The 27,616-nt window shown below is 38.2% G+C and overlaps 1 protein-coding gene across 3 annotated transcripts in view; it reads left to right on the forward strand.

The window, feature by feature from the left end:
• sema4ba (sema domain, immunoglobulin domain (Ig), transmembrane domain (TM) and short cytoplasmic domain, (semaphorin) 4Ba) overlaps nt 1-27,616 on the forward strand; it is a 105,450-nt gene that overhangs the window by 71,565 nt on the left and 6,269 nt on the right. For all 3 annotated transcript variants that reach the window (XM_088080596.1, XM_088080597.1, XM_042496707.2), the window contains 12 exons: nt 15,077-15,237; nt 15,424-15,486; nt 17,174-17,272; nt 17,841-17,952; nt 18,162-18,278; nt 18,601-18,758; nt 23,710-23,891; nt 25,000-25,150; nt 25,498-25,708; nt 25,829-25,944; nt 26,991-27,148; nt 27,259-27,350. In XM_088080596.1, coding sequence (XP_087936722.1) covers nt 15,077-15,237; nt 15,424-15,486; nt 17,174-17,272; nt 17,841-17,952; nt 18,162-18,278; nt 18,601-18,758; nt 23,710-23,891; nt 25,000-25,150; nt 25,498-25,708; nt 25,829-25,944; nt 26,991-27,148; nt 27,259-27,350 — 1,620 coding nt within the window. The remainder of the gene's footprint in view (nt 1-15,076; nt 15,238-15,423; nt 15,487-17,173; nt 17,273-17,840; nt 17,953-18,161; nt 18,279-18,600; nt 18,759-23,709; nt 23,892-24,999; nt 25,151-25,497; nt 25,709-25,828; nt 25,945-26,990; nt 27,149-27,258; nt 27,351-27,616) is intronic.

The following is a 27,616-nucleotide window of genomic DNA, read 5'->3' on the forward strand; positions in this document are numbered from 1 at the left end:
ATAATCACTGGAGACGGGCCATCAGTGCACCAAGTAAGATGTGGTGACATCAGATGGGCTTCATCAACATTCAGTGACATTTCGGCGACAATTAATCAATTTATTTGTGACGTGAAATCATACAAGCTACAACTCCAGTAAAATGCAGTCCTGTTAGCTTCTTTTACTTTGCAGTTTAAATTGTGATGTGTAAATAAACATCACAAATAAAGAAACTCTGAAGGGTGATGCATATTTTATTTACAGTTTGTTTACATAGTTATATACTGAGTAGAAAAAAATTTAATTTAGTTTTCTGCTGACAGGCGAACGCCAACTTTTTAAGGTGGAATGTTTTCTGACATGTAACTCAATACATGAGATGACATTTGGAATCAATCAGTACCCCTTAAATGCCAATATGGAAACTCGGACCAGTTGATTTGTTTTTATTGGCTCTCTTGCATGACATTCTCTTCAGTGATGATGTTTACATCAAGGACGACTTTGGAAATAAGTGTTTTTTAGTAATGCTTTTAAGGCTCAATAAAGACTTCAAAACTGTTTTGTAATGCAAAACAATGGAATTGAAAACATGCATTTAAGAAATGTGATTAATTGTCATTTAGTGTGTGTGCACATGTGCGCGTGCACCTGCGTTTTGTGTGCATATTGTAGTGGCCAAAAATGACACTGATAGGCTGTGCGACTCCACGGCTTCAGTGGAAAGGTTGAAAATATTTTAATTTAACTAAAAGACGGTTTTAGGCCCAGCAAAATGAGCCATTCAGTTTCGCTTTTAATGCGCTCTGCTGCTCCTCTCTGCCACTCCTCTCTGCCACTACTATGCTATAAATAGGCTAACCCAATGGTGTATACATTTTAATACGGCTTCTAATTAACAGTCCAGCTCCATTCACTTACACTATGGAGGCCCGCCATAGTATTTGTCATTAATAGGAAACACTGTTGTAGCTGAGGCTAAGCAAGAAAAGACCTAACCAGTTATCCTCAGTCATTAACTTGTTTTTTCTAATAGCGTTAATGTTGCTGTAACTTTAACCACATTTATAAGCTCTGACCTTTACATGAGGTCTCATTAAGGAAATAATGCAGCTTTAGTAACAGCGGTGGTTACGATCCACCATAAAAGTTCACAAGAAGTAATTCTATCGGGTCCTTCTGACTGGTCTTAGTTAATGGCTCACAGTGACTTAAAAGTTACTTGCTGCCTGATGCAAAAAGTCTAAAAAAGGATATCTTAAAGACTGAACTCCCTGCCTCATGTTCATGTTTAAAAGACCAGTTTTTAGGTTTTAATTTGTGATGTAAGGCAAAAAAAACAAGTTTCATCGTGCTGATGAAGGTTAGCTTGGCCTGGTGGTAGAAGTTGTCTCGCTGTTTTAATATCGGTTCTGCTACACTGACATTTTCCAACCTCCTGCAGAAGGGCTTTGTCACATTGTGTTTACAGTATCAAAGCAGAAGGCAGAGCTGCGGGCCACAGGGACCTGAACTTTATACAGCAGAAAGTGCCTGCTCTCGTCATGGTTTCTGGTCCTCTCTGTCCTATCTGGATGCCAGTTAGCTTGACAGTCTGCATGCCTTAACCTCGGCAGTGTAAGCGGGCCAGCGCTGCTTGGCTGCATCTCATCCCGTGACGCTTTCGTAGAGCGACTTCGCCTCCCCTTCTCTCTCGCTGTCTGTCCCTTGGTTCCTGCCTTTGCCTTAATGAAGAGGGTAATCTGCCATGAATAATGAATGGGGATTTGTGTGTGTTATGGTGTGAACACTTGTCTGGTTCTCATTATGCGCCTATCAGGACGGATCATGGGTTCAGGGAGTAGAGCCTGCATCTGCTTTTCTCTCCGCTTTTGTTCCAGGCTTTAATGCAGACCATGCTGAATGGCTTAGTGTGTTGGAACACTATTTAATGGCACACCTTTAAGCCGTTTACGCTGCCCGTCTTCGCCTGTTGATCTTCTCAGGCCTCTGTTAGACAACATGCGTTTGGACGGTCCTGCTTTAATTTTATTTTGGGGCTGTGCCCATAGTCACACTTGCAGCAAAGCATTTTTAATTATTCAGAGGCTGTCATGTCTAGACCGCTTGAGTCAACCACTCTCAAGTAATTCAAAATGACAGCAATGTCAAGTGAGATAACAGCTTTTCAATACAGTGCCGCTGCCACATAGCTGAACAGCACTTCTTAATGGTTTGAATGCTTGAACACAGTCTACTCCATCACTTAAAGACCTGTTGAAGTGGAATGACATAGTAACTGTCACAATGATTGTTTTTGTTTTTTCTTAGTTTATATTATTATTGTTGTTATAAACTGAATAATATTGTCCAATCAGAGGTTGCATGAAGCTATCTTGTTATTCATCATTTTGATTGACAGGGTCGTTAAAACTGTTGTTTTAATTTTCATGATAAAATATGTAATAGAATTCAATTTTTGTAAATTCCTTTTTATTTTTTAATAATTCCCAAAAAGCGGGGTGGCCTCTAGCTCAGTGAGTAGAGTGTCTGACCCATAGGCTGAGTCCTCTCCCCCTTTCCTATCGCTCTCTAACTGTACAGTAATAAAGGCAAGAAAAGCCAAAAAATAAATAAATAAAAATGAATACCCAAAAACTTCAATTAATTATTTTCTTAAATCTCTAAACTCAACAGGCATATCATTGGGCATCTATAGTGGTCAAGCTTTTAATATCTTTCACATAAAACTTGCTTGGCAAAGATGAAATTACATCAAATTATTTGTTTAACCTTTTGAGAACCGGGCAAATTGACTTTATTTTATTTAAAAACATGGGAAGAAGGTTAGGAGCAACAAAAGAAGAAATTACTCAGATGTAAGCAAGAACCCAACCCCCAAAAAAAGATAAAGTCAAACAAAAAAATAAGTAAGAAATGGCCTAATAACAACCTTAAAAGTTATAATAATCCTATAAAATAACTTTAAATATATAATTAGGATAATTATGAACATAGTTCACTGGACATTTTTCCCTTGCTTTTTTAAAAATACAGTACATTTGCATACTGTACATTTGGATGTTTAATACAAATCATATCAGCATTTCTAAAGTGACATAATATTTGAGCCGACGTTGTCATCAGGAGGTGAAGACACCTGCCAAGCTGCAGACAACCGTTTGAAACCAACAACAACACCAGGGTCGTTTCATGGCGACCCTGATGTGGCGTTTTCCGCCAGTGTTTGTGGTCTGGGTGTTTTTAGCAGCATATTGCAGTGTTTCCCGGTGGCGTTTGAGCTACTGAACCTGGGTGTTTGTCGCTGACCTGTCCCTTCTTTTCCAGCAGCTGTATTGCCACTAAAAGCTGAGGTTTAAATCAAAAACATAATCTTTTCCATACCATTACCAAGCGTTTTTTGCGCCAAAACCTAACAACAGTTGAACATATTCACTACATAATTACATACAAATAAAACGTATCCATGGTTTGCAAACACATCCAGTACCAACATTTTTTCTGGTGAGGGTGAGTGCGTTAGTATAAGAGTAACATTGGGTCATTTATTTGCAGTTGAGCATACAGCAGTAAATACAGCAGAAGGGGACTTTTTGATACACAGTAATAGACTGTATGTGTGACTGCCCAGTCTCCATCTCTGTGATTGCCTTCAATCCATCATGAAAAGACACATTATTGATCCTGATATTTCAGATGAAACACTTAGTCTCATTGCACGTTGATTTTCAAGGTGTTGTGAGGACACCCCAACTGTGTCTCTGCTCCGACTGTAAATACACAGCATGGAGTCGGGCCAGTCAGGTCAGAGTGCTGCTGTACAGTTAGAAACATGTCATGACCTCATGTACAGTCTCTTTCTTCTTGATGCTCCAGCCTTGTTTAGACGAGGGGGGTCGTGTTGAGTTCCTGATTAACCAGCAGCTGGTTTACATTATTGCGGCTAATCCAAGGTCAGCTTGTGCTGCTCCCTGACCAGCAGATTGCCCTGTCAACCTTTTTCATGGGAAAAAAAGATCCTTTAGAGCTGAGTTGCTGGATCTTTTCCAAACTACAGCTTTAACCCTCCATGGTACGCATTATGACGCCAGATGGTAAAAAAGATGTTTGTAAGGTTTTGGGGTTTTTTTGGTCATTAAATAGACTCAGTGAATTTGTTAGATTTTTATTTCAAACATGCCAAATATCATAGGAGAACAAAATAAAATATAAGCAAAACAACAAACAACACCTAACCCTAACAATGCCCATCAGATGCATTCAGTAAACAAACTTAAGTATTTCATATCCGAAAAGGAGAAGGAGGAAGTGAATACTTATCAAATCCTACCCCCTTTATGTCAATTTTATAAAAAAAAAAATAAAAAAGAGGCTAATTTCAAACATTAATATTCCTAATTTTTTCCCCAGTATTTACTATATACACCTTGATCTAATCAAGAAAATATGTTTTAAGGACATTTTTAAAAATGTCAGGGTGGGTTCCTATTAACGTATGGTGTTGCTTCAATTGTGAATCACATTTTTGGTCTCCAGAAATTCATGTTGCAATACAAGCCGTGCTGTTTCCTTAGGTTTTTATTAAGTATTGCAACATAAGGTAGGTTTCCATTAATCTTTAAAATGCGCAAATTGAAATTGCGACCACAAAATATGCCTAAACTGAACACATCAATTTAAAAAAAAACCAACTCATTTATCGCACATAAGATTTTAAGCTTGCATTAGTTCTCATTTAAGGCTATTCTAAAAAGCAATATTTTGCAAAACTGCAATGGAAACACTTTTTTGGCTTTTCTAGGTCACATGATGCTATGGCTATGTGCTTGTCAGTAGGAACTGGCTCCCTCACGGTGCAGCAGGAGCTAAGAGGGGTAATTACATCACATAACTCTACAAAAGTTCAGTGGATCACCCTGAAGTTTTGAATCCACAATTCCTCTATGAAATCCCTCATACATGGCCGCTTCCACGTATCACTCAATTTTTGCTCAGATCTGTAATGGAAACCTGCCTATAGTTGAGGATTTATTGTGTGAGCGTAAAAAAAAGCCAGTAATGGGCATGTTACCTTGAGGCAATTCGGTACGATTAAGGGTTAATAGATGTGGAGGAAGGTGTTTTATTTAAATGTTAAGTCAGTAATTAGTTTCAATGCCTCTCAATAAATTGCTCCTCCACAGCCAGTTATAGCGCATCCCTGCTGTACGAATACAGAATGTGCGTACTTTATCTCCTTACTTTACAATCTCCTCTGCATTTACAGTATGTGCAGCATTTACAATATGATGTTCCAGACTCTGTTTTCCTGAAGTTGTGTTCAAAATTGCCACCAATCTCAGCATCAGCAGGGTGCACAGGAGACAATATCCTCCTAACAAGATGCAGCCCGACGAATTATCAACACAAACAGCGGGCTCACAGCTTGCCTAATGAATCTCCTGGTGAATTGACCCCCTTGGCCTGTTGTCTTAATGCCTTCCAGATGCTTCGGTCTCTGTCCTTCAGCTTCCCAGGTCTGCTCTCCCACACAATTATCCATTCAGCCGCAGCTCTTAATAGCTAGTTTAAAATTACCGGGGATAATTCAGTTAGCGCTCCAGTGTGGCCTGTTTTTCTGTCTTGATGCCATCAGACAATAGTGCGGCGTTGCTCTGACTCTGACCCAGCAGGACCCCTGTTGGCGCTGCGGCTTCCTGTCGCAGTGGCCATTGCTTCCCTCTTTGCAGAAGTGCCTAATCACTTCTTCTCAAAGCAATTGGATTTACGAGGCTTCATCTGTTCAATCCCCAGCAAAGTCCTTCAGCAAGTACAGTAAGCACATGAAGACAAAGGAAAAGAGATTTGTCCCAGGTGTCTCATTGCTCTGCCTGAACAGATTCTTCCTTACTTATCTAAACAAGCTTATTCCAATGTTGAGGTATCCCAGCTCAACTGAAATTCTGTTTAAATAATTTTCATCACAGCTCTATAACACCTCTGATGTCACGGATACATTTAGCCTGTCCTTCTCTGTCGCTGCTCTCTGTGTGTAAGATAAATAAGGATACCTCTCTGCATGCCTCTGAGTGTGGTGAGCTAGTTCTTTATAATTAAGGAGGAAGTAAATCCTACCTTAAAGTCTGAACAAGGACTGCGAGATAGTTTCCCTAACTCTGGACATCTTAAAATTGTTGCTGTCCTATGAGCATTTATCCCAAAATTGTCAAATTTCATGAGCAAATATAAACAATCCCATTTTCAACTACATGGCTGATTATTTTTCCGATACCGATATTGATATGGGTTATTAAAACGGTTCAAATTGTTGTTAAAGAAAAATGTAACACGAAATCCTTAAATTGATGTTAAAAATTCAAAATCACGTACTATGGCAACAATATGTATTTTTACTTTTGAATTAGTTGATGTTTGCATTTTTATTAAACAAAATTACTTTTTATACTTTTTCTTAACTAATACTTGCTGCATTGATCAATTGATTACTTGATTAATCGTTAAACTGTTAAATTAATCACAGACTAATTTTAATATCAAATAATATTTTGATTTAATTTTTTTTTAAGAAAAACAGAATTTAATTTCTTATTGCAGGTCCTTAAATTTGAATAGTTTCTCTACTCCTCTGCGACAGTAGAGTGTCTTTAAGTTATGGACAAAAGAAGACATTTGGTGACATCATCTTTGGCTTTGGTTAAATGAATAAATACATAAATAAATAATACATACATTCAAACCTTCACCATACATACATACATATGTACATACAATACAATACAATACAATAAAATCAATATTTTCACATTTGTTGACATTTCATGGACCAAAAAAATGAATTGATTTATCATAAGATTGACTCTAATACTTCTATTGGGGACAGCTATAAAATAGATTTATTTACATTGCTCTCGGTAAACCAAACCAGCTCAAAAAAGACATATTTTTAATATTATACCAGGGTTTCAGTTTATATTTTTTCTACGTAAATAAAATAAAAATAATAAAAAACAGTTTCATCTCTATGCAGATGATTTCGCTCTGTGAAATTGATGGCATGATCTTGTGATTAAAGTTACATCAGTCACATAGTGTCATCTCTATCTTCCTTGGTTTGTTGGTTTAATGAAAAAACAAAAGCATGTAACATCTTGTTGAGGTACTATATATGAGGTATTATCTATCTTCTATTCCTATGAGAATGTAGGTCATATTTATGTCCAGAGGACTGGAAATGGGGCATCTGACGTCTCTTAAAGATGACCCATCATGAGTCTATTGCTTGCTCTTGATCTCAATAAATAGACACATTTTTTCCGGGTCATGTACTGGTAAACTACAACCAGCGCTAATCTTAATGAAATTCTAAACTGCCTAGACGTCGCCTTGGTACATAAGTCAGGAGCAGTTCCTTATTTGTCATGTTAATAATAATCATCTTCAACTTGTTTGCAAGGACAAGTTTACCAATGAACAGATGTTTATCCAGTGGAATGGAGAGTTTGTTGCAGAGTGATTTGCCACCCATGTACAGTACATTTGTTTGCAACAGTGTTTTCTTGTAGTTTTGCAGAAATTAAACAAAAGCGTGTGCTTTAAATGAGGTATGCAGTGATCTGAACATACAGCTGCAGGAACTGATAAAAGCAGCCCCCTCATAAGGGAGGGCACTGATTAAATCAGCCTGTTATAGTTGCCCTACAAAAGAAGGCACTTAGATCTCTGTCACCAAAGGACAAATTACTCCACAGTTCCCCTCTAGAGGGGATGTTCCACAGTTTTAATTAGCCCCCGACTTTTTTTGGACACAGAGCCATCAGGAAATCAGCTGTAAAAATGTAGAAGGATTCCTTTAAGCCCAGTATAATTAATTTCCCCTTTAAATAGATTAGCAAGCAAGTCTAGGCGAGTATTTCAGGCCATTTAGCAGTGTCATTTGCAGAAATTGCTTTTAATTACATAATAATGGCAATGATCTCATATTGCTTACAGCTGCCAGAGGTTGAAGCAGTGAATGTGCTGTTTGTGCACTTCTACAAAGGGTCAGAGAAGGGCTCTCAGCCACACAAAGCTGCTCGCTCTCTGGATCAGAGGTCTGCTAATGGTGAGACAGTGAGGTGGAAAGTCCTGCGTGCACCTTCTTAGTTGAGTTGAACTGAGGGTCATATACCTGCTTAACCTGTGACCTGTTTCTATCATCAGTGAAACAGCAGCAAACTTACTTGGCTTTAAGCATTTGAAACAAAATAAAATAAAAACAAACAAACAAAAATATTTATAAATAAAAACTTAAGAAAAACAAGTTTTACTGGACCCATTTTCTTTTTTTTCTCTCTTTTTTCCTTTGCTGTTTCTTCTTTCATTTTATTGTTTTTATTTTTCTTCGCCAATTCCATCCCTTTCATTGAAAGTTGTACCACCCCCTAAATAGTGGAGGTAAATGAAAATTTGTTCATCGTGTTCAAAGAATTTAAAAATTACATTTAAAAAAAAAAAAATCATCAATAACATAGCTTTCCAGAAATAATGTTCTAGATACTTGAAACAATCCACAGACCAACAGGACTTTTTCCTTTGTAGAAAGTAGTCCTAGTGAAAATTGTCAACAGCGAGTTCTGTGGATTTTCCAGTGTAAAAGACCATTGTTCCTGGAAACTCTTGGTTTTTTTTTTTAATAATTATTGATCATATTGAAAGTCTCAAAAAGGCACATCATGGCCCTGTTAACATCCTTCACATGAACTGTACTGAAGGAAGGCAGCAACCAAATGAATAAAAACATGCAGACAGTCTCACGCAACCAGACAACTGAAGAATAAATCACAAGACACAAAAAACAAAAGGGAGAAAAACAAGTGGTCATTCAGGAACTAAGGCACATAGATATCTCTGGAAAGTCAGGTTCCTGTTGAGGTTTTCAGTTTTCAATTTTAAAGCCTATAAGTTGCACAGAATAAATTTCACTGCCCAGTCAGAGGAAGTTAAAAGTTGGGTAATGAATTACAGAAAGAAATAAGATATTACTAAGGAAATATCTTAGTAAGATGCTGGGCCACCAGCAACATTGATGTGCCTGTGCATCCATTTTCTGGATCTGGATCTCTGCTGGAGAGATAAATACCTGTCCTCAAAAGGATGTTAACTCCATTATTTTTATTATTATTATTATTATTATTATTATTATTATTATTATTATTATTATTATTATTATTATTATTATTATTATTATTATGATTATTATTATTATTATTATTTTTAATTTTGATCATGAAGATGATTATGATGAAGAATACTTTCTTTAAAGTTCGGTCTGAAATCCTCCGCACTTTATGTGTTTAGTTGAGTTAAGATCATGTGACGGTGAATGACATAGCATAGGAATTACATCATTTTCATATTCATCAAACTGCTAAATGACCCATTTAGTCCTAAAATGAACCATTTTGCCAAACTTGATTCAGTCAGCAGAATATAGTCACTGCACGGGATATATTGTGGAGATATATATTGTGTATTGTGATATAGCCTAAAAATATTGTGATATTATTTCAAAGTCATATTGCCCAGCCCTACTTATCTATGTCTTTTGTAATTTGGGTGAACTGACCTTTCAGTAGGTATGCCTCAAAGGGTCACTTTTGTTATAAATTACTAGTTAGTTAGTTGTAGAAGTTTAAAAGTAGTAGTCTTTTGTTGCATAGACAATAGTTACATTCCATATGGTCACTGAAAAGGCTGAGGTAGCATCCTGATCGGAAGCTTTTAATTATAAATGCACCCTCAAAGAAATCTCTACGTTATAGTGCAGTACATTTATTTTTAATAACAAAGCTTTCTCTAAGGCCCCCCTCACAAAAAAAAAACCAAGATGGATGAGGTCTGACAAAGGGAGGATGAACTCCGGTGTCTTGTTACTGTCCCTCTTCAGTGGTGACATGATGGTCACTTGGCTGCCCCCTCTGACACCCGGTCTCTATGGCTGCAGTGCTTTCCCTGAACCGTCCTGCCCTCTTTCTGATACACCACAGCATTTCTGGGGCTTCATTGTCTGAGAATTGCCCCTCAGGAATCAACCTCAGACAGCTGAACAACAATAAAGGGGATTCTTTAAGAGACTTTGGCGTATGCGAAGGGGGAGAGTAGGACAAGTTCAAGAAGGGGACACTCATTAGCTTGAGATGTTGTTTTAGAGTTAACAGTCTGGATGGTGCTCGACCTCTAGCAGTTATTCTGTCTGGGCTTTGTGGTCTCAGGACTGTGTTGCTGCTTCTGACCACCACTCATGTCCAGAGAGTCAGTTTAAAAACATGATAGCCCATTGTGTTGCAACAGAAATCCTCCTTATCACAGCCCCTGAGCCAGTAATGAGGAGATAGTGAAATATGCCCGTCATAATTGACATGAGGTGATTATAATGTCTTCCAATTCCTTGTTTGGTTTGACCAACAGTCCAAAACCTCATACTGTATAATGTAAACACAGAAAACCAGCAAATCCTCACATTTGAGAAGATGGATACAGTGAGGGTTTAAGCTCTGCAAACAGATTCTGCACATGTATGCAGAATCTGAAGGCAGCCAGACAGGACTTTGGCATGAGAAGCGTCCTGTATCTGTTAGCAGATGAAATGCAATCTTGATACTGCTAGCTACACTGTGGCCACGTTTAGACAAGAGCGACCATACTAAAAACAGAAAAGTCTAGCCTTTACATTTAAAAAAAAAAACTGCGTTCATATGATAACTTTGTGAGCACAATCCTCATGAACACGGATCCACAAAAATAAGAAGAAAGCGCTGTAGTATGCATGCAAAGCCAGTAGTTGGCGGCGTAACTTTGTAATGACTCAACATAGATGAACACCACATATATGCACCGTTCTCACAGCGACAGAAAGGGTGGTGTTTTCAAAAAATTTCTCTCTGGAATCGGCTTTCAAAAATCTGCATTTTCAGGCCACCAAAAAACCAATGTCATGTGAATGAAAGGCCAAACCACAACAAAAGTTTCAACTATTGACCGGAAGCTTCAAGGCTGCAGCAAAAACATCAACACTTACGGCCTGAGACTTGCCAGGTCCCTCAAAATAAAAGCACCATGGAGCCCACTTTAATTTATTTAATTATAGCAATACTTTTTAAAATGTCATTTTAAAGTTACTTCCTTTAACTTCCTTAGAATCGTCTTTTATTAAATGTTATCATAACAGTAGTGTATTCAACTTTATTATATGACAGTAGCTACTTTATTCAGCTTTATTGTAACTGCAGTTCATTCAGTAATTTATTATTTTAGTATTAACTCTAGTTTAAAGGATATTTAAAAATGAGCCATAAATCCATGAAATATTGCAATGTTATTTTAAAGTGATATCGCCCAGCCCTAATTGGAACCATGGTGTCTCCAACATGAGTAAGGTAAATTCACTGAAGGCTTCTTCCTTAATAAAAATTTTTAAAAAACCTATAAAATATTTATTTGAGCATCACGTTGCTGCAAATTGAACCTGTCATGTCAAGACCAGTTGATTCTTGAAGCATACCTTTATTAATAGAGAATTTAGGTAAACGTTGTTTTAATGTACTATTTAACAATTACCTTCCTCTTAAACGGAATAAAGCAATGTAAACCAATAGGTCTAAACTAGGAGATGATTAATGTTTTCCTGAAATTGTAAATGGAAAGCTTTGTGTGGTTGCAAACCCTGCTGGATCTCTTAAATGATACTCAATTAGGGGCCCTATTGTTTTTCTTCGTCAGCTGTGGTCGCTAAGTATGACACTGGTGATCTGACTCCAGAGGATAATTGTGTAGATATCCACCTCTGTGAAAATCCCTTAAAGCCTTTGTTTTGGTTCAGGCTTTGGCCTTTGTGTGTCTCTCTGTAAATCACCGTTAAACTTCTCAAGACTCCGAGGGAAGAAAAAGAGGGGGAGGGGGGACGGTACCAACGCAGAGCAACACTCTATTTATCCTGTGATGAGAGTGAAAAGGAGAGAGAACGGCCCCAGTGGGTCCAAATGCAGAACACTGAGCTGAGCCTCTTGTGGTTTTACAGATTTAGCTACAATATGGCTCTGTGTTGCCGCAGCAATGGGTTGCTATTAACATGATGTTTTCCCGAGGGAGAGGAAGCATCAACCTCTGTACCTACCCTTCGAGGTGAGGTTACACCAGGTCACACGTACTACAGGGTACGCACCACATAGTGTGCTTATTATCAGTAAAATTTAATGACACCTTCTCTATCTGGACTGGATTAGGTTTATGCTGGGAAGTGCTATAATTGTAATTATTACCACCAGCATCTGCGGTTTTAATCCAGTATGAATCTGCTATGCCTGTAATTTTAATAAGAGTGTGAATTACTACTGATCATTATAAAACTGCCTTTGGCTTGAAATAATAATGGATGTGTTTGTGTGTTTGTGTGTGTGTGTGTGTGTGTGTGTGTGTGTGTGTGTGTGTGTGTGTGTGTGTGTGTGTGTGTGTGTGTGTGTGTGTGTGTGTGTGTGTGTGTGAGAGAGAGAGAGAGAGAGTCTGTGTTTGTGTGTCCTTGCTATAATTGTAATTATTACCACCAGCATCTGCAGTTTTAATCCAGTATGAGTCTGCCATGCCTGTAATTTTTATATGAGAGTCTACTTGTTATTATAAAACTGACTTTGGCTTAAAATAATAATGTGTATATGTGTGTGTGTGTGTGTGTGTGTGTGTGTGTGTGTGTGTGTCTGTGTGTGTGTGCATGCACATGCATTTTGAGGTATTGCACTAGAAAAGCTGTGGGGAAACAGCAAAATTTGGTAAAACTTCAGTAGCACATAAAAGTGTCACACAGCATGTGATTTTTTCTTCTGAGGGGCAGTACAAGAACTATTAGGGGGGAGATTGAATCAGAAAAGGGACAGGGTTGTGTTTTTTTTTCTTTTTGATTAAGAGAAGGTGGTCTGATTTTTTTTTGTGGGAACGCAACGAAGGGAAGTTTCCTTACTTTTTCTTTACTTTTTTTTCAAGTTCAGCACTGTTGTTTCATTAAGAAATTTTGGTTTAAATTGGGATACACCATCTTGAATTTTGTGTACTTTGCCTCCTTTTTTTTTTTTAATAATTAGTTGAACCAATTTCAGCATTCTTATATTGTTTTGAGTTTTGGGAGGAGGATGTTGCTGTTTTTTTTTTTTTTTTTGTTCTTAGTTAAGAGGAGGGTCCAAAGAAAATATTATTAATTCTGGGAAGGGCTTTGTGTTTTTTTGTTTTTTTTTGTTTGTTTGTTTTTTAAAGTAAAATGTAATGTTCAGCCTCCCTCCCTGCCTTGGTCATTTTGTCCCTTAGAGCAGTAATTTATAAATCAGTCACAGAGAATTCCTCTACAAACATAAAATAATTTTATTGAGAAAAACAAATATTAAAGGAGCTTCCCCAATAAATAAATCAAGTTCTTTGGTCTGTTTTTTTTTCCTCGTTCTTCACATTACAGGGGCAAAGGTCCTGTATCTCAGCGTCAGTCACTTCAAGTTTCCATCAGCTCCCTGCTTCTGTTTATGCTGGCACGCAATTAAGGCAAGTTGTTCAAGCTGGGCAAGCAGTGAAAGCCTCCAGGCTGCAGCAAATCGCAGATACACATGGGCCTTCAAAGCAGCGATTAGGAGGGCTGATGGTTTAACCCTTGGCATCAGTCTGTAGGTGTTGATGTGGGTGAAGCAAATCACTCATTTACTGTAGCAGAAATATGAGGCATTTTTTTTATCTCCCAGTTGTTTCCTTTTTACTCTTTCTCTGATGAAGAGCTGACGGGGTTTAGAAGTTGAAGTTAAATACACACACAGGCACATTGATTTCTTTTCATCTTTTTTTTTTACAACGGGTGTATTGAATACTGCATGAGGCCCAGATCCTTAGCTCCTTTAGCCGGTTTATTGCCCCACAAAGTCAGACAGTGTAAGTAACAAAATGGACTGAAATGACCTCAGTGTTTATGTCTAACAAAAATAATGTTTCAGGAGCATCATGCTGGCCAAGAGGTCTGAGATGCACACCATGTAGTTGCATCATCCCCAAATGATCCTTTGCCAAGTCTTGTCCTTGAACGTAACTGTCCAATCATAGCGTACAACGGCCGGCTCTGACTATGGCCTGACAGCTACGGAACTGTGCTCTGTAGACTCTCGTGCATTAATTTCAGATTTTCTTCCTTTACAGGTGGATTTTATGGATTTCAAGCTTGTCATGTTTAAATTGTGTGCCTGAGGGGTGTGTAATACATTATCTGGAGACGCTGGAAAGAGATGCTATTATGTTAAGTTATTATGTTATCACTTATATACGAGCTAGTCTGATGAACTAACTTGGGTATACACACATACACATGCACCTACACATGCTGCTTTACTTTTTAATGATTCTAACAGTCAGTATATTTATATGATGTTAGAAATATTATTGCGTTAGTCAGTCTGAAACTGGGCTTTTGAAATACATGCAAACATCAGTCAGTCTGACTGAAAGTGGACTAAATGAAATTTTGTGAAATTGGTCTAACACACAGATAATTCAATTGAATGTCATGGCTATTGGCTATTCCGTCATGTAAACATCTAAGTCGGACTTTAACTTGACTCTGCGTTCTGTGGGTGCTCGTAGTCACATAACAGCCTTCCTCTGTTATGGATAGGGACTGTTTGTCCCTTGTGAGGGGGAAGGGGTGCTAAAAAAACGTGTCAGGCATTAAAAAAATGTAAGCTCTGAAGAGAGACTTGCGTTTTTAATTTTGGCTTAGGTGACAGTTATACAACTTTAAAAAATGGTAAAAATGTGTTCATCAACATTAAACCACAGAAAATGTTTCTGAGCTGTGTAGCTGTCATGAGAAACAAGACAGCTCAGTGAGGCTTGTCAGGGGTGACACATTGTACTTGTGTGTCTAATTGAAACAGAATCTCTTCAGTCTGTGGTCCTCATCAAATTTTATGACTACACTCAGAACACCAAAATGCCCTAATTTGTATATTCAAGAGCAATTTTTGCATTTTCTGTCTTATAAGGGCTTATAAGGGCTTATGATTAGTACTACATGTGTCCTCTGTCTGTTTGTGTCCAGATGCAAAGGAGAGAACAACCAGAAGATTCTCAGTCGACAAAGTCTCCAACTTCACCTCTCTCCTCCTCAGTAAAGAAGACAACACGCTGTACGTCGGCGCTAGGGAGATTCTCTTTGCCCTCAACCTCACTGATATCAGTGCAGTCAAGCTACAAAGAAACGTAAGAGCCAAGCGTCTGTAAACTGCAGTATCATATACAGTATATTGAATCAATATGAATGCAGTTATAATAGGATCCCAGAGGTACAACATGAATGTGATTAGCTCCCAGAAGTCCAATGTGAATATAGTTCGCCTCACTGAATTATACCTACAGTGTGAGTCTGACTGTGTTTCTCTCCTGCAGCTCACGTGGGAAACTCCACAGACGAAGAGAGACGAGTGCAGTTTCAAAGGCAAAGACCTGAAGGCGAGTGAACTGCTGGTGTAAAAGCTCAAGTAGCTTAACTCAGATGGCTCAGACTTTATTTACTTGACTGCAGGTTCGCCTCATCGGTCAAGTTGGCCATTGTTGCAGGGCACTTTGGAAACAGACTCAGGGCAGAACCCTGGAAATTTCCTGTTGAGTTGTAGCTTTCCATTCTGCAACAATGGATTTTTCCCTTCCTCTCAAGCAAACATTTCTTCTATTACACTCCTTCTTTTTTCAGCGTTCACCACTTGCACTTTTAAATGGAAACATTCAGACCTAGCTGCTTGTGAATTTATGATTACATATTTGTCAGAAGGACCCACATTAGCAGGAGGAGTCATTCTTGAGTCTTAAGTTTTTTTATTCTTGAATAATAAAAACAATCTTAGAATTTAAAAAGAGCACAAAAATGTACCTGGGTATTTGAATTTATTAGTATAACCCTAACCCCAACCTGGGCAAAATTGTTTGATTTCTTTCAAAAAAATGGGAAGAAGTTCGTAAAATCAAACAAAAACAAACAAACAAACAAAGAATACCGGGAAAGCAAAACAATAAAAAGACCTGGATAGGGACTTAAAAAAAAAAAAATCTGTTAAATAATGTTAAATATGTAATTATTATGATCAGAAATATCATTTTTTGGAAACACTCCCCTAGCTTTTTGAAAATGGTAATTTAAACTTACTAATTTCTTGCAGTTTGACATTTCTTAAGAAGTTACTCATTACCCTTTTTTCAACATTTTCAAAGGAAAATCAAACCAATTATCTAAATGAGTTTAGAGGTTCAAATACTCATGGAAGACATCTGAATGCAGCACAAGCCTCTGATCCAGGAGGGTTTAACTATTTAGCTGGACTGTGGTGAAGTCTGTAGATCATTTGTGCTTTCTTTAAAATTTTATCCTCACTATCTAAAGCCCCTTTCCCAATGCACAAAAACCCCACAAACATCTGGCTTTTGTATTAAATAGGAAAAGCTCCAATCCTCATTCATTCTTGGGTCGAATGACTTTGCGGTAGTAACGGGTATGTATTATCTCCAGCTCTGATAGGCTTCCATTGGCAGTGATGAAAATACAACACCCAGGTGGACATGCTAATTTTAGCCAATTTGCTAGTGAGATTTAATGATAAATTGTCAGAAAATACAGTCGGTCTCCGTCCAGGCAGCGCTCGAACACTGTTCCAAGTTAGTCGACAGAGTTTAAAAGAGACTGAATAAAAGGTTGTTTTTTTTAAATAACCACCATAACATTGTCACTGGCCTCCATGCTGCTTTCTACTGTTTACTAATCTGTTTTCCGGCCTGTCCATAATGCCGAATGTAACACACCAGTAACAGAAAAAAACACAAAGAAAGGGTGTACTTGTTTGCTGCAGCGCCTTGTACATTGCTCTGCTCTACTGGCAATGAGAAAACAGCATACACATGCGAATTTTGGAGAAAAAGTGTATGAGTCAGTGTCATGAGACAGAAAACAAAATAACTTCCCAAAAATAACTTTCTGGAAAATAGAAGGAATAGAGGAAAAAAACAAAACTCCAAGCACAATCAGTTGGTTTTTTTTTTACTCTTTTAAAGTCAGCCTAATCACCTTTATCTTTTTGCAGGTATATCAGCAGCTGTAAAGAAAATGTGCATCATTTTACCATAATTCTTTTCTTTGTTTTGAATACAGAAGGATTGCCTCAACTACATCAAGATCTTGCTTCGTATTAACAGCACTCATCTGTATGTGTGTGGAACGTACGCCTTCAGCCCCACCTGTGCTTACATTGTAAGTGTCTCTATCAACCCGTTCCATGTGTTGCAGCGACCTGCTGTGTGCAACCTGTGCATGTGTTGAGGATCTGAAAAGCTGTGTCATTCATTGTTTTGTTTTGTTTTTTATTACCCTGGTGCCGGGCTTATATGTAGTGTTGATTTATTAGCTTGTAGAGGAAGAGCATTTCAAATCTGATGCAGGCTGCTTCCTTCCTCTCAGTTCACTTAGCAGTCTGGCTGAGGCCCATGTCCAGCTAGACACAATATACTGCATGTACATTATTTTATTATCTCCTGTGCCGAAGGGAAATGGATCAAAATATTTAATGCATGTAATCACATTATATAAGAATGGACCCAGTTTGCAATCCTTTTTCTACGAATGTTTTAAAAGCTTTTAGACCTGTCCATAACAAATATAAAAAGATGACCTGAACTTCACCTTTCCCTAAAGTCAGACGGACCACCTTTGCACTGTGGGACAGATGGACAGCGGTCACTGTCAGAGCAGGTTACAGCACTGCCCTTCCAACTAAGTGTGTCAAGAGGTGTGTGTGTGTGTTTGTGTGTGTGCTCTCCAGAACACTGCAGACTTCTCCCTTGTCAAGAGCGATACCGGTGAGATCGTTACAGAGGATGGACGAAGCCGCTGCCCGTTTAATCCTGAATACAAGTCCACTGCCATCATGGCTGGTAGGTTGCTATCGCTAAAATAAAGCTGTGTGTAAATGTTTTGATTTATAGAATCCACTGTGGGAATTAGCAAAGAAACTAGAAACAGGTGGTTGATATGGAGACAAATTGGGGCCGAACCTCTGGATTTCATTACTGTGCGGAATGCAAAAGCCCATTCCCTCGTGGTAAACACTGTGATTATGCTGGTCTTCTTCATTGTGTTGCAGATGGAGAGCTGTATGCTGGTACAGTCAGTAATTTCCAAGGAAATGAACCCATCATTTACAAGAGTATAAGCCAAGGAACTGCTCTGAAAACTGAAAACTCACTCAACTGGCTTCAAGGTAGAGGGCTTTTACTGGAAGGCAAAGCTTTTCATTTAATCTTCATTTAATAAAAAAAAAAAAAAAAAGTCATTTGATATAACATCATAGTAAAATCAATGACACTCTGAAACTGTTTGTTCTGGATACGCTGTATAAGAATAGTAACTATTTAGATTAAATAGATAAAAAGTGTTTACCTGCAGTCTGTCAGAGTCCCTGTCGTGATTGAATTTTCCATTTAGCGTGCTGATGTCAGAGGAAATAGGGAGGTCTGTCCCAAAGTGCCTTAATTTCATAAGCTGTAGGTTGACAGTATTTTTCATGTGGTTTTTCCTTTCAGACCCGGCCTTTGTGGGCTCTGCCTACATACAGGAGAGCCTGCCCAAGGGCAACCTAGTGGGCGATGACGATAAGATTTACTTCTTCTTCAGCGAAGCAGGAAAGGAGTTTGATTTCTTTGACAACACCATTGTATCACGCATTGCTCGCGTGTGTAAGGTGAGTGATGTTTGAGGGCTGATAGTCCATCTAAAAGCACCTTTTCCCCCCTTTAGCAATATATCCTGACACCCCCTCACATCGCTATAGGAATCTATCAGAGCAGAGAGGAATTTTTGCATTTCATATGTGTCTGCGTACATGATCCTATACGGACAAATCTGCCGTCTCCTGAAAGCCTCTTACAGCATGAATATGATGAGTATAGCTCACAGTCTTTCTGGGCAGTGACGCACGATCTCCTGTTACAGAAAAACATTCCTCTCACATGTTTCCCCCGTTTGATTCTTTTTCTCCAGATCCTCTCCTCCCTCAATTCTTATCGTGTTTCACCAAATATTTGTGTTCAGACCGGACTCGGTAGCCAAGTCAAAATGTTTTAGGATTACTGTAGCACAAGATCCATGCACAGGAATGGATTATCACCTGCTGAAACACTTAAACTCAGGCCTTTAAACGGAAAAGCAGACCTCACGCAGCATTTGTTAATATCTTTTGGGGTCTCCTCAGTTTATGTAAACATTAATATCACAAACCAGCTCTCCAGATCAGACTGCTGCTTGTCTCAAAGTCCAAGGAAAATGAAAAGTACTAGCTGACTGTTTGATATTCACACCAGATAAACTATAACATGTAGGAGCTGTTGTTTGGGGACATTTTTTTTGTATTTCAAACCTTTTTATTAGGGATTAGGGATGTTGCCATATACAGATATAAACAATAACTGAAATATTTTTTAGAAAATGAACAATTAATATCATGTAAACCCTCTGAAAACTTAGCAAACTGGCTTGATTGCTTTCAAACACGTGGAAAGAATGCAACGAGCAACTTAACATAAAAAATGACCCTAAAATTAGCAAAGACTTAATAAAAACTTAAAAGAAAATTACCTGAAATTAGCAACAAAAAAAAGTAAAGTAAAAGAACAAAAACAAAAAGTGACATTAAAACAAAAAAAGTTCTAAAATGAAAAAATAAAATATAAATATTTATAATAAATCAGTTTTTCTTTTTGGTAGCCTCATTTTAAATTTATTATTATGAATATATATTCTTTTATATTTTTCCCTTTATTTGATCATAATGATTGTCTCTCTTTCTAAGCTATTTTCAGGTCATTTTTTTTTTCACCTTTTACTGATTTAATTCTTTTTATTTATTTTTTATTTTTTGCAATTCACAGGACAGTTCATGCCAGTTTGCTGATTGCTTTTTCCCATGTTTTTCAAAAACATCAAAGCAATTTACTTGGGTTTCAAAGGGTTAAAAATACACATAAATTGTGTAAATAATATTTGTCTCTTAAATTATTTTCATTTCTTTCTGTTATCTCTTTGTCTTGCTCTCCACCCATCTGCACTTGTATTTTGAGGGTAATTCATTTATCAAAAAAGAGACAAACGCGCAATAAGCAAAATTAAAGATAAAATTGGCTGACAGCAGTGTTATTATAATTTAAAATGTTCTGTAAAGATTGCAAAAAATGTCATTATTGTGTTATCATATCTTGTCATTATCTTTTGGCCCGATAATAGTGTGGTAAAAAATGTCACATTTTCTATTATTGTAGATCACAACTTTTTAGGAACCTACATTGAGAGCCAGTAAAATTTAAATCTTCATTTTTTAAAGAAAACCCAGCTGTGAATCACAGGCCTGTTCCAGTCTGTCCACAGGGTTATATTTTCTTCATGTTAAAATTATCCACTCAGTTTCACAAACATCCAATTAAAGATAAACAGTTAACAGATTTATATAAATACCGAGTCATCAGCAATTGATGATAGCTTCTCCCACATATGGTTCAAATATGTACTGAATATAAAGTATCCTGCTTCAGATTAACCAAGAGGAAATTAGCATTAATGTATCTTTTTTGGGGGAGTGTGCTTCCTAAACATACTGGTATGTAAAACATAACAAAGCATTAAAATGATGCTCAGAAGATGATGGTGTCAGTTCCTATAAGTAATACCATATAGTTATTCTGGTTAATTGTTACTTTAAATCCCATCCCCATCTCTCTTATCCCTCGTTTGACTCATTCTGTCGGCAGCAGCCCCGCTCTTTGTTGTTTATTCAGGTGTTTAGTACACAAGTTCCACTTCATGGAGGCTAACTATGGAATGATAAACAATGTTTTTGCTCGAAACAAACAAAACAAAGCATGTTCTCATTTGCTGGATGGTTCAGTTTCCCAGAAAAAAGCCATTACTGGCTGCCATGTTCATGGCTTTTTGAACAAGGGATGCTCTCACAGGGGATTAATGAACGGGCTGCATTTGCTTCAATTATTCAGAAGTCAGTTTAAGCATAGAGTGGCATTAAATTATAAAACTAGGTTCAGCCAGGAGGACAAGAGGATATACTGTATGTTGCTCATTATCTGCCCGGGTTCCTGCAATAAGTAATTGCTTCAGAAGCTCAGTATTGGTCATGTGTCATTTCCCCTCCTATCCAGCGCTGCCATTTCCTCTGATTAATGTAATCGGAAAGTGGACTCCATTGAAGCTTTATGTTAAGGGGTTTTATGTATTTTAGATCATTTAGTATTTGTCTTTGGTCCTCGGCACATTTTCAAAACTGCTTATTTCTCCCAGCAGCCAGCTTTCATCTCGTTAGATTTTAGCCTGTGAGGAAACTAGAATAATTGTTGCCACAAACTAAATGTAAACAGATAGAATGCTTGGTGCAGGAGCAACTAAAATATGCTCTTGGTTTGTGTAGGTAAAACATGTGTAGCCACCTCCCCAAGGAGGGAGGCCCGGAACTCCCTGTGGAATAAAGTCTGTTTCACAGTCATACATCACACACTGTAAATCACCCTCACGTGGAGGTTTAAAGATGTAGTCACTCTCCAATTTACACTGATATCCTCTTGTACAGTTTGTATAGCCAAATTAGTGTGCGTGTCAAGGAGGTCCTGTGCCACACATCACTTTAAAGGGTAGTGCCAAAGGCGCTGAATCACAGCAGTAGTGTCGGTGAAGAAGGATTGTCAGGGAGCAAAGCCTCTTTTTCTTTTTCATTTAAAAGCATTTGCCCTCCTCAAAGCCCCAAGTGATTTTTTGTTCTTTTCTCATCGAAGCCAGTTGTGATGATGTATATTGTTTTCATGACCTAGAAGTCTGCTGCCTCAGGGTATATCTGTGTTACAGGCACAGTTGATTTAGCTCATTATAGTTTTACTATATGAGGTTAATGTTTTTCAATTATGTCATTCTAACAGCTTCAACTTTGGAAGCATCATACCCTTCCTGTCTTTGTTTTTAGTCATAAATAGGGGTGTGTCTAGGGCGTGGCCTGGGGTGTATTATAGGGAAATCTGTATACAGCCATGGGGACGGGGCCTCGTTCATTCCTATGAGAGCTGCTCATTGGCGCATGAAGCAGAAAAAGCTCTTCTTCCATGTTTGGAAATGTGTAAAATTACCCGCATCTGCTGGCCCATTGAGCATGCATCCTAGAGACTTACAGCAGCGGAGCACGGCCGAGTGTGCCTCAGTGGGCAACTTCCTCTGGCGGAGCGACTGACTTCCAGAATAGCGCTTCACTAGCTTGAGTGGCGGTCTAAAAAATGTAATTTTGCGGCTCTTTCAGACTTTCCAAATGTTATTGTACTGGATGGCTCAAATATAGATAGTGATAGAAGTCATTTTTGTAGGGGTTTAGATGCGCACAAAAAATTACATACTCATTTACAGACATCTCTTTCCCGATTTAAGTCATTGGGGAAACGTCTTTCTGGGCCAGTGGGCGTCACGTGACCAACCTGGATGGTGTTATTACACTTTTGGCTGCTATATAAAATTTGCACACTGGCACACCTCTTGGGGGCTTGGGTGGCACGGGCCACTCCTGAAATCTTATAGGCCACGCCAGATGCAACCCCATTATGATTGGCTATCTATCCAGTCACTTTTTTTTTTTTAATGGGTGCATTTCAGTCTTGAACCTGAGAGGCAATAATGTGCCAGAGTATTGTCTGTCTGACTAATTTTACAATTAAATTGATACAACTGTGAAGAAGTTAGTTCACACGTGCATATTTATTTTAATTTTTTCCACACTGAAACACATAATAATTCCTTTTAAATATTGTGAAAAAAATTGTTGGACCAATTGAATTTTTACCAGTTATCAATGTGTGTTCATTATTATGGTAACAGTACATAATTCCGTTTAAATAATGTGAAAACCCTATTTTTCATGAGTAATCAACTTAAAATGTGTGTTCATAATTATGGTTATTAAATACTTAATTACCATGATTATGAACACGTGAATTTTTTAAGTTTATAACCCATACAAATTAATTTGTTCCAACTTAGTTTTCAACGTAATCTAAAAGAACTTCTATTATGTACTTAGTTACCATATTTATGAACACACATTTTAGCTCAGTTACTCATAAATTAAAGTTGTTCCAACACATTTTTTTCACATTATTTAAAAAGAAATTTTAAAGTTTACATTTTGTTAGCACTTTATATTTGTTTTACCTTTGGAGGAACCATTTTTTAAATTAAGTATGCAGTCTTTATTTTACAAATGTGTGGTAAATTAAAGCTATGCCAATGCATGTGCCTGCAGCAGTGCTGAAACTTCATGCCCCCCCTGCATAAGTCAGTGCCCAACGTGGGCCAGCGTAGTAAAGAAAATGGCCATAAAGAAGGTAGATTCAGATGACAGACTTAATTTCCCTGTAATACACAATATGTCTTGTGTGTTACGGTATGTGAGGTATGTCATGGCATCATAGCATATGGTGCACACTAAAATTTCATGCTTTTTACAAGCCTGTCAGATCCCATCAAATCATAATTGTGTATCAAACTGTTCATTCAGAGACATGTCAGCTGCCTCAGACAGATGTCAATCTTATATTCTTGCACACTCTACTGGTCACATGTTAAACAGCTCCAAATGTACAACATTTGTGTTGCAGGGCGACATGGGAGGCGAGAGGGTTCTGCAGAAGAAGTGGACGACCTTCCTGAAGGCTCAGCTGTTGTGCTCTTTGCCTGACGATGGCTTCCCCTTCAACATAATCCAGGACATGTATGTGCTGACACCGAGCCCCGAGGACTGGATGAACACGGTGTTTTATGGAGTCTTCACGTCTCAGTGGTGAGCACCGACTTTTACATCACCAAACACGGTGAAATCCTTATATGATCTTGTGAACTGGTTGTGGCCCAATGTTGCTAACACCAGGACACATAAAACTCAAAAGTTTAACAAAATGCACAACATAGCCAAGTTCTCCAGGTGCATGACATTAAAGGATAATGTAAAGCAACCCTTTTTTTCTGTCAGAAATAAGTCATTTCTGTGGAGCAACACCCATCAAAAGTGTCCACCCCCCGACTATAAATCGTGCTTTAGTGAAGACCTACAACATAAAGATCCATGATGGAGGGAGTTACACTACACTAAAGAAAATATATTAAAACTGTTAACACTTTGATTTGATTTCTTTCAAAAACATGAGAAGAGGGTGACAAGCAACTTGAAAAAAATGGCCCAAAAACTAGCAAGAAATTTGTTAAAAGTGACAAGAAAATTACCTGAAAATATGCAATAAAAAAAGAAAGAAAATTACCTTTAAAAAAAATGCTAAAAACTATTTTTTTTGTTTTTTCTGTAACATTTTTAAAAACATAGTTAATATAGTTTTGTGGAAATTTTCCCTAGTTTTTTTTTTTTTTTTTTCTCTGGATATTTATCTAATAATCCCACAGCTAATTTTCAGATCATTTCCTTGTGAGCTTTTACTAATATTTTACAAACAGTTTGCTGGGAATTTCTTTGCAAGTTGTTCACTATGCTTTTGTCTTTAAGAGAAATCAAACAAATTTTCTCAAATTTCAGAGGTTCAAATACTTGTGAAATGCGTCTGAATGCAGCACAAGAAAACTGATGTCGATCCAGGTGTTCAAATTATGAAATAAAATGAGAAATGGTGTTTATGTTTTTTTCTGAGGTAGAATGGGTTCCTTTGTAGAAATTAATCTCATTTAGATTCAAGTTTTATTACATTTATTTGGACAAGCACCATGTACAAAAACGAAATCTTAAACAAGACAAGAGAGGACACACTTAGTTACGTTCCATCTGCATTCCCCAAGCAGTTAAACATGACGGCAGTATCTCTAGAATCAGTTAGTGTTTATACAGAGATGTCACAGATTTCTTTAAGTCGGTGTTATTTAGAAGCTTTTTTATGTCTTTTAAGGTATAAAGGTGCTTCAGGAAGCTCTGCCGTGTGTTCCTTCACTATGGAGCAGGTGGAAAAGGCGTTCAATGGGAGATATCGTGAGGTCAACCGAGAGACTCAGCAGTGGTATACATACAATCATCCGGTCCCAGAGCCTCGGCCTGGAGTGGTGAGTAACTGCCTGCTGCCCTCTGCTGGAGAACCTGTAGATGCATTCATAAACTCAGCAGAGTGTCATGTCTTAAACTTGTTTCCTTTGCTTCTGTCTGCTCATCAGTCACATCCTTGATTTTGACAAACGATTAGGGCTCAGATATCCGTCAAGCTGTTGTCACTCCCCACCTCTCTATCCCTGAACATGATTCCCCTAAAATTACTGTGGCTTTCATTTCCTGGCAGACTTATCACAGTTGAATCACTGAAAAATCCAAGCAGCAGAGACACTGAGGTGCTGTATAGCTGCAGTGTGTGTCATTATTCAGTGCTTTTTAATGACCACTTATTTTGCCTCCGCAGTGTATTACAAATGCTGCCAGGGAACAGGGCATCTCCTCCTCGCTGCACATGCCAGACAAGGTGCTGAATTTTGTCAAAGACCACTTTCTGATGGACAGCGTGATCCGCAGCCAGCCTCTCCTGCTGAAACGTAACGTTCGCTACACGCAGATTGCCGTCCATCGAGTCCAGGCAGGGAAAAAAGCATATAATGTGCTCTTCATTGGCACAGGTAAAGGACTCCTCGCTGACAAGCACACACAAACACTCACATCAGCCTTTTTTGTCCTGTGTTATGGATTTTTTTTCTCAATATTCACAGTTTAATCTCAAGTTATACTGTGTCTTATAGATGATGGGAGACTTCATAAAGCCATCAATGTCAACAACAAGATGCACATCATTGAGGAGATTGCACTCTTCAATGATTCCCAACCAGTGCAACACATCGAGCTGGACACTGAAAAGGTATACACTAATGCAGGAAAGTAGTAGTAAACAAATCGCCATTACTGCATTGGCACCCCCCCTCCTCCCCCGCCCGCGTTTGAATGCAAGATGTGCTGAGAAGTGTACAGTTTTCTACTTTTACCTTTACTGTCTGCGAAATGTTACTTTTGAAAAAGATGTCTAGGAGTTCGGGAAAAACCTGTGCAGTTCTCGGATGTTTCAACAGTAGTAGCAAACTTCAACTTTGGACAAAATCTGAATTCAAAATACACACGCCTTTACTTCATGAAGAGTGCTCCTGTCTGAGCACGTACAGTCTGCACAGACTTCCTGGACATGCAGAGGACCAAGATGTTCACCAAAAGCAGATCAAGCGTGTTAATTTTTATGAATGTAACTGGTCTGTAATGATTAAATGCAACTCTTCATTGTTGTTTACAGTAATTTTTGTGACATTACATTACAACTCTTCATCACTTGATTAGATGTAATATGTCAATTTGAATAACATTAAGATCACAATCCATACGAAAGACCTTCATCAGTAACTGGGGCCACTGCCTAATGTTGTCAGTCCAACTCAGCAGGCAGCAGTCAATTGCCACCGCTGTAATGGCTGCGCCGCTAGATGGAGGAACACACAAATTCAGATTCGTTTGGAGTTGAGCTCAGCTTGTTTTACAGATCTTTCTCAGCGTGTGAACTAATAACAAGCTCAGTAAACGCATTTATTGGCAGTTCAGAGCTTCCATGAGCTGTGAAGAGTCATAGCCTGAAGCAGACCTCGTGTTCAACGAGCTAATTATATGCAACTTTCTCTCAGGGGATGTGCAAACAACAGCTGCAATTGTAACACTTCTTGAGTCCTGGCTCGTCTTTGATACTCTGCTCAGATTTGTACATTTGGTCAAAGAAATCCCTTTTTAAGAGTTGCTAAGATAAGCTAGATGTGCTGCATTCAGATGAGGGTCAGACTCAGGAGAATCTGGATGAAATGAGTAACCCAGTAACTGTATTTGGGGCACTTCCTTCCTGTCCCCTGCTTTGTCATCTCTCCTCTACAGGGTCAGCTTTATGTTTCCTCTTTCTCTGAACTGGTGGAGGTCCCAGTAGCTAACTGCGCTAATTATCAGAGTTGCGGGGAGTGCATCCTCTCCAGGGATCCTTACTGTGCCTGGAACGGGAGGCAGTGTGTGGATGTCAGACAGGCTCCACCGAGCAAGTATGCATCCCTCTGCACAATAATCTACAACAGTATTACAGCTTATAAACAAACACTTCTGTATAATATCTAAATTTAAGATGGCCTCTGATCAAGTGCATGTGTTTCAGTGCCTGGCAGCAGGATGTAGATAAAGCAGACACATCAGCTATTTGCAACAAGACAGTGCCAAGCCCACGGTTTGCTAAACCTCCACCTACACGTAAGTGAACTCCTCCTCTGTTTGTCACAGATTCACAGAGCAGCACTCTGCACTGGATTTTTTCAGGCTTTGCTGTTCAATTTTTTTTTTCAATTATGTCTTTACCATTATCATCATTTTGACTCATTCCACCTTCTGTTTATTTTTATTGCATGTAATGGCTATTTCTTGAAAAAGGTTATTTATGCTTTTAATGTGCTTTTACTGTTTGGACTGTTTGAAATTTTATTTCTTTCATTTGTTTTCCACCTGTGGTCTGTCTAACT

This window comes from Plectropomus leopardus, chromosome 7, assembly GCF_026936395.1.
Source record: "Plectropomus leopardus strain MGB_pleo_1.0 chromosome 7, ASM2693639v1, whole genome shotgun sequence".
NCBI classification, from domain to species: Eukaryota; Metazoa; Chordata; class Actinopteri; order Perciformes; family Serranidae; genus Plectropomus; species Plectropomus leopardus.